This window comes from Toxotes jaculatrix, chromosome 5 (genome assembly GCF_017976425.1).
Source record: "Toxotes jaculatrix isolate fToxJac2 chromosome 5, fToxJac2.pri, whole genome shotgun sequence".
Classification (NCBI taxonomy): domain Eukaryota; kingdom Metazoa; phylum Chordata; class Actinopteri; family Toxotidae; genus Toxotes; species Toxotes jaculatrix.
This window is the reverse complement of record NC_054398.1, coordinates 5099110-5111626: the sequence shown is the minus strand read 5'-3', so window position 1 is coordinate 5111626 and position 12517 is coordinate 5099110. Positions and strand designations below refer to the sequence as shown.

General features: G+C 42.2%; 2 protein-coding genes across 3 annotated transcripts; both read left to right on the top strand.

Annotated features, from left to right (window-relative positions):
- Positions 1 to 365: 365 nt before the first annotated feature.
- exosc6 (exosome component 6) lies at positions 366 to 1942 on the top strand. The gene is made up of 2 exons (XM_041038521.1): positions 366 to 708; positions 1096 to 1942. Exons 1-2 carry the CDS (start codon positions 431 to 433, stop codon positions 1637 to 1639), a joined length of 822 nt encoding a protein of 273 aa, XP_040894455.1. The 5' UTR covers positions 366 to 430; the 3' UTR covers positions 1640 to 1942.
- Positions 1943 to 3166: 1224 nt separating this feature from the next.
- psme3ip1 (proteasome activator subunit 3 interacting protein 1) lies at positions 3167 to 11447 on the top strand. 2 transcript variants are annotated; one of them, XM_041039205.1, is made up of 8 exons: positions 3167 to 3247; positions 4985 to 5116; positions 5217 to 5315; positions 6356 to 6477; positions 9247 to 9386; positions 9748 to 9830; positions 10261 to 10467; positions 11015 to 11447. In XM_041039205.1, exons 2-8 carry the CDS (start codon positions 4990 to 4992, stop codon positions 11017 to 11019), a joined length of 783 nt encoding a protein of 260 aa, XP_040895139.1. In that variant the 5' UTR covers positions 3167 to 3247; positions 4985 to 4989; the 3' UTR covers positions 11020 to 11447. The 2 variants fall into 2 exon arrangements, with proteins under 2 accessions (XP_040895139.1, XP_040895138.1); XM_041039204.1 differs by lacking the exon at positions 11015 to 11447 and having other exon boundaries at positions 10261 to 11002.
- The last annotated feature ends 1070 nt before the right edge of the window (positions 11448 to 12517 follow it).

The following is a 12517-nucleotide window of genomic DNA, read 5'->3' as shown; positions in this document are numbered from 1 at the left end:
TGATGCAATGGAAAAGACCGGTGTCAATAGACATTTATCTTCTGTTTGATAAAGAAAGGTTGTTCTGCTCATATTCGTAACTAAAAAAAAAAAAAAGAAAGTATAATGTTTTGTTTAAAATAATTTATGGTGGTCACAGTTATTAGTATAGGTCGTTAAGTTCTGGCCTATACATAATGAGTTTTATCACCAATATTGGATATTGGTGATAAATATTGTAATAATATTATTTTGTGGCATAATAATCACAATTAAATATTATTTGTTATTGTTGCAAGCGTACACGCTTGAGGTCTAACTTTCATTCAGTGGCACACGTTGGCGGAAACAGTTCTCTGCTAGCTATGTTTCCGGGGGGACAGATGTCGCGGAAGGACCTGATCACACGCTGCCTCTACTTCTGCCAGATTCGTTTTCACTGATCTGTACCATGCCGACCGACACAAAGCGTGTACGCGGCCCCGAAGTGTCCCAAAGCCCGTCTCTGTTTTTGTGCAAACCCGCGGCTGTCCTCCCGCCGCGCGGCCCCAGAGCGGACGGTCGGCAGCGGGACCAAGTGGACGTCCGGCCCGTTTTTGTCCGGTGCGGGCTGGTGAGCCAGGCTAAAGGGTCCGCGTACATCGAGGCTGGAAACACCAAGCTGATGTGCTGCGTGTATGGCCCCAAAGAAACAGAGCGGAAAGATGAGACCGATATGAAATGTGGAAGGTCTGTAGTGATTTATTTATTATTCATTGTATCTTATTTATTGATCTGTGACACAGTGAGCACAACAACAACAAGAGACCAATATAACATCAGTGAGAAGTAGACTAAGTAGGAGTTATCAGCATCAATGTCCCTAAATGCAGCAGTTATAGCCATGTATGCATCATTGTTCTCTGAGAAACAAATATTTATGAGCATGCCGTTTAAATACAAACATTCACCAAGGCCCATTTCCCTGTGATCAGTGTGAATATCAGTTTAAATCATGAGCCTCTGCAAAGCTGGGTTTGCCCTCAATCATCCACGTCACTACTTAATATCCTACATTTGCTTGTGTGCCTGTGATATCTACTGTAGAGACCTTTCTATCTTTCTCTGTGTTCCCAGATTGACCACTGACATGCGTTTTGCTCCATTTTCCTGCCCTGAGAGGGGATCCTGGATTCAGGGGAGCCAGGACAAGGACTTCTCCCTGATGCTACATGAGAGTCTACAGCCGGCGGTGTGCCTCCACAAATACCCCCGCTCTCAGATTGAGGTCAACGTGATGATTCTCGAGAACAGCGGTTCAGTTCTGGCTCATGCAGTCACATGCGCTTCTCTCGCTCTCGCAGATGCAGGGATCGAAATGTATGATCTGGTGCTCGGCTGTTCCATCCGGCAGGATGGCGCCTCTTATGTGGTTGACCCTTCCTACATGGAGGAAAACAGCTGCTCAGTCAGCAGCGAGAACCAGGGCAGTCTGACTGTTGCATTCCTCCCCAGCCTGAACCAGATTTCTGGGCTGCAGTCAGATGGAGAAATGACAGAAGAGACTCTGACAGCCGGGGTACGGACCTGCATCGAGGGATGCTATAAACTGTACCCGGTCATCCAACAAGCTTTGGCCCGAGGTGTGCGCAGGGCTGCGCTCCCACCATCAGAGAGCTGAGAGACTCGTTTACCAATAACTGCTCAGTTCACAGTTTTTCTATTTTATAAATTTCTGTCATTTAACAACAAAACCTATTTTTCTATGTTTGCTATTATATTCTTGAAATGATAAAACTAATTAACTGTTTTCTCATTAAATAATTTAAGAGTGCACTTAAATGTTATAGTTTGCATTTGGGCCCTAGGAAAATACAGACGAGCGCACTGTTTAAATTAATGACATTACTCATGTAGGATCTGGGATTCCTGAATGTACTGTCATGATGTAACATGCTAAGTGCAAAAAGAAATAAATAAAGAACTTCTATTGCAAATGAACAGACCTCATAAACATCCCAGATTAAATCGGTCAACAAAGGGTATCAGCACCGTGGGGCTGTTGCTCTGTCATTAGCTTTGCTAGAGGTTACTGTTTAAGACGAATTTAAATCTATGTTCTATGCAGCTGTGCATGATAGTTTATGATTTTTTAAGCTGAGTCCATCAAAAACCAGAGGAGGAGAGTCAATGGAGTTAAGAGGTGAGTAAAAAAATTATAATTTGTGCCAAAGACACAAACTCCCTGCGTAAAGTTTTAAAATGAAAATGAAATGATTACTAAAATATACATTATTGTTCATTGGAAAAAACAAAATTATAGGAAAAACTCTGATTATGATGAATACTATTGACTTAACTATTTAGATTTTTATCCTGAACAAAAAAGTCTCTGTGGCCCAGAAACTAATAAGAACTTTGCTCCAAGTAGAAAATTTTCTGGACTAGGTGGTCTGCCTTTTTTCTTTATGTTCAACTACAATTTTGAAAAATTACTATTTAGATCATCTAATTTCCACAAAGAAATTGTGTTAGCTTGGTTTCACAGTGTCTCTCTTTTTAAACCAGCAGCATGCAGTTTCATCATATCACTACTTTAAAAATGAATGGAATAGCCATGACATTTTCCAAAAACAAACCCGTGTTTCTACGTAATTCTGAAGGCTGTGCACTAAGCTGCAATTTGATTTATTTGCTCATTTATAATAACTGTCACCCCAGTAGAATTTTCTGTTGAAATGGATGCCATGTCCAAAGGTGTGATGGAGTTATTTAAGGGTAACACTGAACCACCACCTTTTCCTTGTGCTTTATCCTTGAATAACACCATTGTAGGGAAGGTGTGTTTTTATCCAGCCCTTCAGCACAGAACAGAAAGATCAGATCCTTCTTTCAGTACTACATGGTCATATATATAATCCAATACTTGTGAATTCTAGCCTCTGGATATTTGGCCCAAATATCCAGAAGAAAAAGTCTGGGCCTTGTCAAGATACTCAACCTAGAGATGTTTCTAATTTCTTTATCTACGCCGTTCAATCAATCAATCAAAAAATAAATAAAGTATATTAATTGTTTTTTTTTCTGTGGACTTGATGGTGAAACAACTTTACACTTGTTTTGGAGCTGTCCTTAAACTGTTGTTCTTTGGCAGGAATGTGCCCAACATATCCGCTGTAACATTTCTATTCAGTTTCGGAACTAAAGCCACACATCGAAAATCGCGCCGAGCCGTTTTTAAAGTGACTCAAAACGTCATTGAGTTGGAGCAGTATCATCATCCCGACTGGTAAGTTTAAATGGGTACAGAAATTCAGCATGATATGAAGCAGTCTTAAACTGAAACTCAAGTCTGTTTGGCTATGCATCTGAAAATACTGATTTTCTAGCATGACACGACCTTTTCCTCACTGGCAGCGGTGACAGCAGTTAGCTTGGATGCTAACGAAGCTAACGTTAGCCGAGCGGTTGCAGCACACAAGGCACCTGCGTGTCCACCGGTGTCCGCAGGGTTTATCACGGGACGATCTAAACTACAACAACAGACTGACTTTGACTGTGGTACACCGGGCTCATAGCTGTGAAGGCTAGCTGTTGTATCTATGGCCAAATGTACCGTCTGGCTTGAAAGGCTAACCTTCTTTAGTGGCTAACGTTGATATGGGTGACGGTGAGTGAATGGACAGGGGCCGACGCAGACCGACGGCTCTGGTCCATGAAACAGACTCTGCGTATTTATCTCCGTCGTCTCATCGTTTCAAATCGGCTGTGGTATCGTTGTAGCAAAGTTCCTTAACCTTGTTTCATTGCTTGTGACGATTAAAGATGACCACAAGGGAGAGCCAAAACCTTACGGGTTGAGTTTAGCCCTCATCTTAAAAAAAAAACAACAACAACAACTTATGCAGTGGTTATTTTGTTGTTGTGGTTTGCATTTGTTGTCTTGTTGGTGATCTCACTGCAGCATGCGTGTCACTACCTAAGTGATTAAACATAAACAGTAACATCACACGGTGTGCATGTGCTGTAACACAATCATTAACTGTGGTTTACTTACCACTGCTGACACACCAAAAATTGTGTTATTGTGATTTTTTTTCCTGGTGCATCTGGCCTCTGTTTTCATATATTCTTAAAATGACAAGCCTACATATATGAGACACACCTGTGGCTGATCATCTCAGGGATATGGCTTGTTAACTGTGACTCTGGTACAAGCTATTGATTTCTCCTGCCCACAGAATATGATGCGGAACGCGAGCAAGTGACATGAATTCATTTTTAAAGTAGTGATATGATGAAACTGCATGCTGCTGGATTAATGATGATGCAACTGTGTGCAGCATTAAACCGCCTTTGGTAATAAGTTTGTGACATTGTACAGCTTGTTTCAGAAATCCAACATTGTGGACATTCATTCACAAATATGATGGCAGAACGGCAAACGACAGGAAGAGCCTGCCGTTTTGTTGTTTTTTTTGTTGTTTTTTTTTAATGGCAAGATGTGAAGCTGTTCTGACATCACAGCATCAGTGTAAGTGTTTTCAGCTGCACTGTTTATTTCTTTTCTAGTGCACTTATGATGCTGTTATGTTTTGATCACTGAAACATTTCATATAAACAGATTCATTCATTACAGGGCCCATGGATCCGCAAAGAGAAATTAATGTTGCATTTATTACACAGATGTATCAGTGAATTCTGGTCTCAGGTTGTTGTGATGTGTTAACACTCACAGCTAAGTAATGGCTTTGTGCAGACATCAGTAGCAGTGGTTGTGCAGGGTTTTTGCTCAGGGGACAGAAGCTGGGTTTTAATTGATTAGGTTAGTTACTCCTTCGGTGGACGACAAAGAAAAGGAATAAGTCAGTCGAAGCCATGAATTTTCAGCTTGAGTTCCCAGAGGGGACACAACTCACCACTGCTATAGACCTCTACACCCGTTAGTCTGTAATGATCCAACAAAAATAGTCTTTGTCCAGCTTTGAATAATAATAATTATAACACACTTCTGTTGTGTTGTCAGTGGTAATGGCAGGGGGAGGGGCAGCGGGCGTCGACCTCAGCAGGAAGTTTGTGTCGGAGGCAGAGCTTGATGAGAGGAGAAAGAAAAGACAGGAGGAGTGGGAGAAAGTCAGGAAACCTGACGACCCAGAGGGTAAGAATACATACATTTACACATGGATCCAAAACTCACCAAACCTCTAAAATACAAACACCTATGTGAATGTCCACATACTTGTCTGTGAACTCTTCAGAGGCCCCAGAGGAAGAGTACGACCCACGATCCCTCTATGAGCGACTGCAGGAGCAGAAAGACAAGAAGCAGGAGGAATATGAAGAGCAATTTAAATTCAGTGGGTCCTTTTCCATCTGTTTCTCTGCTGTCATTAGGACTTTTACCTCCATTTGTCATCTAGGTTCGAATAAACACTTTCTCTCTGCTACTCCAGCAAGACAAAGACCCAGTGTGTGTGTGTTACAAAGATCAAGACAAGGATGACATGACAAGGATTTGTAATCATTGGTACCATCAAACGCTTCACTTTAACCCTCAGTTTCTAAATTTTAGTTTTCACAGTTTTATGGTGTTCTTACTGCTTTTTACTTTGCAGTTAAGGATTGAATACAGAAAGAGGGAGCTTTGTGTGATAAACAGCCCTGATGACGTTATCAGGGTTATTTCAGGTCAAACTTGAGATTTAAAATCTTTTACAGAAAAGCTACATGACAAGTGTCGAGTACAGAGTCTGAAAGATGAGGTCGTTTAGCCACTGATGTATTAAGAGGAACTGGATACCATGTTCAGAGACTGCACTGGATTCCTTTCTGTGACAGTTGTTCACTGGGTGCACACGCCAAAAAAGTCTCAGCAGGCTTCCTCATGCTTTCGTGTTTTTGGTCCCATGGGGCATGCTCCTGAGAGCCCTGCTGCTCGTTGAGCTGGCTCACTTCCTGTTGGCTCCATGTGCACATTAATGGGATAAAGTAATTTAATCATACGGCTCACAGTCCAATGCTATTGGACCGAATGGATCAAATTCCAATAAGATACAATCATTTAGGGGCAATGTTTTCACTTCCATGTAAATATAACATAAATATATGTTTTCATTATTAAAAAGTAGGAAGTTGGGGCCACGTGTCAGATGTCTGAATTGTTTGCAGGTTCACAAAAGACACATTTTTCCTCTAAACTTCTCAGATGGTTTAATTTAAATAACTCTTCGATGCTTAAGGAGGTTCACATCTGCCCAATGTTACGCTGGATTTCAGGCTTTTCTTTTTACAGGAAGGTCACTTGTGTATGGATTTCAAACAGTCTATTATGGTTTGTTTTCTGAAATATGCACTTTCCTGCCATGTGTTGAGAGCATGTTTGTTTCCCTGGTGACAGGGAACATGGTGAGGGGATTGGACGAGGATGAGTCCGGCTTCCTGGACGAGGTCTCCCGGCAACAGAGCCTAGTAGAGAAGCAACGCAGGGACGAGGAGAATCAGGAGCTGCTGGAATACAGAATATCCTTTATCGAGTGTTTGTTTGTATAAAAAAAAAAAACATTTTAATTAGCCAGGATCACTCTGTGCTCATTTGCTTAAATATGTTAATCTGTTATCCCCCATTTTAGTGAGCTACAACAGATTAAGCAGATTTAAAGCAACATTGTGCAACAGTTTTACCTTAAAATAACAGCTTCAAAATCACTTTGATGGGACACTGAGTTGTAATTGAGAGAATGGTGCCTCTTTCGCTCTGACTCTGTTATTTAACCTGGGTCGAGCAGGTGCGAACTCCCACGAGAAGTGTGTAACGCTTTACAGCACTTCCTCGCTCACCACCAACCACGGGTCTTCAGCTAGCAATTAGATGAAGCTTGCTCAGCACTCTCAGTGTGAATGTAATGCAAACCCTTTCACAAACCTAATCCACACATCTCAGATCTAATGCTAAAATTAACCCGCTAAGGCACAATGTGTCATTCATAGTGCAAGCACTAAAAAAATATCCATAAAATTGTTGCCACCCACTTTTCCAGGTGCTGAGATCGTTTTGTTTACCAAACTCACCTTCCAGCTCGTACACTGTCTCGAAACAGAAATATCCTCTGCCCACTGAAACATCCAGAGACTCCAGGCCTCCTTCCTCCAGACCTGCATCCATTTAAAACTGCTCAGCTCAGAGGGGGGGGGGTTTCATACTCAGGTTGACAGAGCAGTATTGTTATGTTCCTGTTTGTTTCATTATTTTTTTTTTAGCTCACTGATATCTGTTGTGAAATTGTGAGTTGTGTCAGTCACAGGCGTCTGTACGTGTAAGGGTGGGCGGCATCAGCTGTGCCAGAGATCTGTTGGTGTGGATGCAGTTACTACTTCCTACTGATAGAGACTGATAGTCATAAATAATCACTGCACTTGTACTGTGTCACTTTCCCTCATACAGTGAGTAGATGTTTATAGAAGACTTTGACGTCTTTGAGTCTTTGCACAGGATTACACACAGAACGATAAAGCTTCATATCACCCAGTGTCACGTAGGTTTGGGTCTTTCTTATACACCTGGGCCTGCTAAGACTTAATGTAATGGAACAAAGAGAAGATAGGATCCACTGAACTACTCCTCTCCTCAGTGTCTTCAATAGATGACCTGCCTCCCTCTTTAAGAAGATGCTGTTTCAAAGGATAATTTCAAAGGACATTAGTGCAAGCCATCCAAGACCACTATTTATTTAAAAATATTAAAATAGGAACTAAATAGAAGCTTTTTTTTGTTATTTTACATTTAGGCTGTAAAATGACAAATAAAAAGAGGTAATGAGGGACCCGTCAAGTTACCATGTCCTGGCAGAAAAACCCCCAGTGCTACTGATTTTGTTGAAAGATAAAAAAGACAAAAACAAGCAAATCTTATCAGCTACTATTTTAGTATTTTATTTACTAAATAACCAAACCCATTCATTTGTGGATTGTCTGTTAGATAACTGATGATTGATGATGATAAATGTACTGGTAGGAAAAGGTGCACGATGAGACATGGATGTCCAGCACACCGTCCCCTAAAGTAACTGTGACTGAGATGTGTTATGTCCTGGAAGAGCAGCAGTTCTGCCTTGGTTAAGCAGCGAAGCGGTTTTCAGGTCTTTCTGTGCACTTCATGCTGTTTTCAACAGTTGAAGGACTTGCATGCTGCTAATATGGGAATCTCTTGGTTCACGGATGATAAGCAGCTTTATGCGTGTTGGCACAGTCCACCATAGTCAAGCTCCTGCTGGGACTGCATCATGCATACATTACACACACATACACCTTCTAAACTATAATCTGTGCTCACGTATGAGAGCAGCCCTACACTGCACACACAGCGTTCTGTTTATAAACAGCAAAGGTATCTCTCTGCGTTACAGCCTGATCTGAAGGGCAGAGTTATTACAGGACACGTCTTTGTGATATAGGGTCTTTGTGATACTGGCTTTTTGAGGCTGATGCTGATATTGATATTTGGGAGTTTGAAATCCATACACCATGATCCATACTGTACACACAGGTCCTGGCCCTTGTCCTGGTCCTTACCTCACATTGTTTCTTACATGTCCACAGGGCACATTTCACGATGTGAGCAGTAGTTTTGCTCTTTGTGCTTTTCATCTGCTCCCCTCACTCTGTCACTCTGTCTCTGTCTTTGCAGACAGACAGGTTTGTCTGCAGATGAAGAGAATGGGTTGTCGTGGAAACTGTATCATAGGCTGGTAACTACGGTGACGATTTAAAGCAGTCATTTGCTGCTGTGAACACAATGTCCATTCACACACACACACACACAGGTATAGACCTTAGTTAATGCAGTGAATACTCCAGTCTGCTCCTCTGTACATCACATATACTTAATCTCCCGCTTTGTGTCTCTTCTGGTCTCCCTTCCACCTTGTGCGTTTTGTCTTTTTTTTCTCCCCGTCCATGTTCCTCTGTCTCTCCATCTCGACCCTATTTCACGTCTCCAGAGCTCCGTCCATCTCCTTGTTTTAGCCTCTCTATCTGTGTCACTCTCTTGTCCCTCTTTCCCTCACTCTGTCTCTGTGCCTGACTGCTTTTCTTAGCCTCTCAGAACTGTGTCGCTTTTTCCAGCGCACTGATGGAGACATGTAATGTCTCCCCCTGAAGGGAGGACAGAGTGTAACCTGCTGAATTGAGTGCGGCTGAATGGGTTGTATGTTTCTACCTACCCCTGAGCCCCACTCTGTCCCTTCTCCAAGGCTCCATTGTGGTTTATTTATCTTAACTCTGTAGTGCCACAGTGCTCTGTTGAAGCAAGCGTCCGCTGAAAGCCGCAGAGAGCCTGAAAAGAAGGCAGCGCCAAAACATTCAGGATCAGAGCAAAAAACCAGCCACCTGTCTCAGGCCCATTTATTGGCAGGAGCTGTCAAGAGACGCAGGTAGGCACACACATACTGTAAACCCGCATCTTTTTTTTTTTTTTTTTTGAGCAGCAGAACAAGCTGTAAATGCAACACTGACATATTGTCACCTTATATATTGATATTACAAACTTGTTAGCATTTACACAGCAGCAGATATGGAGCAACATGAGCATTCAGATGGAGCTGTCCACCTGATGAAATGTAAATCCACTTCACTCTCCTATTATCTCTGTTTTGGTCTCCACCCACTGCTCCACTGTGGGTTTGTCACTCGGAGCAGCCACTGTGACATTAGACATTAGTCTTTTGACCTATTGTCAGTATGAAATCTTGATTAAAGCATCTTTATTCAAAATCTCTTTGTTCTCTCACCCAGTTCCTCCCAGTCGTCAGACAGCAGCAAGAAACAGAAGGTGGAACTCACAACAGCAACGACAGGAAATGGAGACAGACACACAGGTGGGCTGCAGCCTGAGGCCTAGAAGGAGGAATGGCTGTCTGAAGCAGGCAGAAACTGAGTTGTGCACCTCTTTGACAGTTCACTGTAATTTACACAAACTCCTATACAGCTCACTGTTCCCCTGAATGATGCTTCGATGGAGTGTGGGTTTTCTTCCACATGTAGAGCTAGAACTGCCTTTTATAACTGGAAAGGACAGCTGACCCACTCTGATGTAGAGAAAACAACACTGGTATTACATTATAAAGATGGTACAGCATGCAACATCGGTGTTGACTTGTCCAACATTCACTCTTTATTTATCTCTTTTTTTTTTTTCTCCGCCAACTTCAAAGCTTCCCACTCTCCAAATTTTCATCCCTGACCTTTTTGAAAAGAGCCTGTGTGCATGTACAGTCTCTGAATCTGACAGTGTGTTGTGCTGTTCAGAACAGGAGGGAGGAGCAGGAGGAGGAGCAGGGGGAGCTGAAGATCAACAAACAGTCCCCGGCCTGACGGCGAAGACGCCCTCGGCTCCCCTGAGCTCCGGTCAGGGCGTGTTACACCTGCCGTCAGCAGCCGTGTGCGTCGGCGTTTTACCGGGACTGTGGGTTTATTCCGGAAGCAGCGACTCTGACAGCAGCTCGGACAGCGAAGGTAGCGTGGACGCAATCATGTTGCCGTACCCCCGGCACAGCAGGGCTTACAGATAGACACACAACAGCGTACAAACACACACGCACACACAACCTCTGAAGCATGTTTGCCTGCCTTTAGAAAGGTTTGCAAACAGTCAGGAAAGGTAACCTCACACAAGAAATGCACACACAGACAGATTAAAGGTCACACACACATATACACACACACATCATTGTCGGGGTACACACACAAACAGAGCCTACAGACGAGTACCTGCAGGCCATCCAAGTTCATATCATGTTAGAGTCATACACTGGCAACACACACCAAGCAAACATCTTCAGTATTCCTGTTGTTTTCACAGCTGTGAGTTGAACTGTTGCTCTTTGTCTCCAGACAAAGTTCAGCCCAGTAATTTAATCCTGACAGTAACATTCAAACCAATTTAAACTCTATTCTTAACTAAATCTGTGTATCTATTTGTGGGTTATTTTTTTTTTTTTGCTATTGTGGCACTCAAACATGACACCTCCACCCTTCCTTCCCTCAATTACATCTCACGCAGTTTAAGCCGAGAAACCAATCCCGCACTGCCTACCCTGATGACATCCTGCCCCCCCTACACCCCCCTCCCAACCCAAGCCACAGCGACTGCAAGCTGTGCTATTGGCTGAGGGAACAGTGATTGACAGCTGTGGAGCAAGGAAGAGACTGCTTTAGACTGTGTCACATGACTCACACCTTTTTAGCTATCAGCAGCAGAGGAGAGAGAGAGCCGGGGCAGGACACGCTTCTTTCTCTCTTTGGGTCAAATGCAAATGGTTTGATAAATGATTTGTTTGTATTTGTGTGATGTTTTGTGTTTATTCATCAGTAGTTTGTTTCAAAGTGACATCACACTGGAAAGATGCCGGACTGTTTGCTGCTGTCTCAGGCGTTGGAGCTTTGTTTTGTTGGTCAAAGTCTGAGCAGAGAGAAATAAAGAGCTTTCCCTTGTACGTTGTGTTTACTGTGTGTGTCTATGTGTGTGTGAGACAAAGACAAAGATTTATTACATTTGCAGGGTACTGAGATTTTTTTATTTAAATTTCAGGGACCAGTGGATTTTTTAAAATTTTATTTTCAGACTTGTCTTCCTCAGCCCCAACCAACATGAAGTCAATTGATCAGACAGCTCCATTTGTAGGCAGCATAAATGGTTTTATACACCTTTTTTCCCATAAATACAGCACTACTTCCCAAGATGTGAGGACATTCTTTAATGTGTAAAATCAGTGGAGGAGACAGTACATAATGACAGTGTAGAGAAAATGTCACTGGTGCTGCAACAAGCCTTGTTTGGAAATCAGACCTCTGAAGACTAATTATTCGTAGAGCTTCCTCTCAAGAGGCCCATTTTCCAAACACAGCCTACACACAAAAAGGGCCCTAAAAGCACAATCATATCACAATGACAATGATGAAGATTATCAGGTTTAATGTTTACCACTCTAGGTTTGGTGTGCTTGAACGCTAAAATGTGCTAATTAGCACTGAGACACAGTCCATTTGAGGCTGATGGGTTAAAATTTTGACCTGATGATGGCATGAGACGAAAAGTTGGGCATCAAGTGATTATGATTAATACATTATGATTTATACTGGACCAAAGTGATGAACTGAGAAGTCACTGCCATCTCTGGACTGCTTCAAATGTGGCTAAAAATCATTTGACTAAAACATCTGGAAACTGATAAATTAACAAAGCAGTGAATTTGAGTATTTGTTTTTATGGTGTGTCTTTTCTGTCAACATGATATAAAAAAAACATAAATATATTCTCAGAATTAAATGATCTAAATAGTCCTAATCAAATAAGCTCAGGCATCAACTGCTTTTCATATCCTTCCTATCTTGTTGACCGGTGTAATTTTGCTGCCTGTGCATTGAGGGGATTGTTTAAGACCTACACAAAAAAAATGATGAAGAAACCAAAGCAATATAATTCCAGCGCCTTTGGTTTACTGTGCTGAGGTACTGAACTGAAAAAGTTGTTTTAACAGGTTTGAAAGACAAAGATAGAAGACGA

Bases quoted from the DNA above. Each gene is read 5' to 3' on its own strand.
- psme3ip1 (XM_041039204.1), top strand. From the start codon at position 4,990: ATGGCAGGGGGAGGGGCAGCGGGCGTCGACCTCAGCAGGAAGTTTGTG. The intron at 5,117-5,216 runs GTAAGAATACAT...TGAACTCTTCAG, and splicing joins GAAACCTGACGACCCAGAGG to AGGCCCCAGAGGAAGAGTAC. The intron at 5,316-6,355 runs GTGGGTCCTTTT...CCCTGGTGACAG, and splicing joins TGAAGAGCAATTTAAATTCA to GGAACATGGTGAGGGGATTG.
- exosc6 (XM_041038521.1), top strand. From the start codon at position 431: ATGCCGACCGACACAAAGCGTGTACGCGGCCCCGAAGTGTCCCAAAGC. The intron at 709-1,095 runs GTCTGTAGTGAT...CTGTGTTCCCAG, and splicing joins ACCGATATGAAATGTGGAAG to ATTGACCACTGACATGCGTT.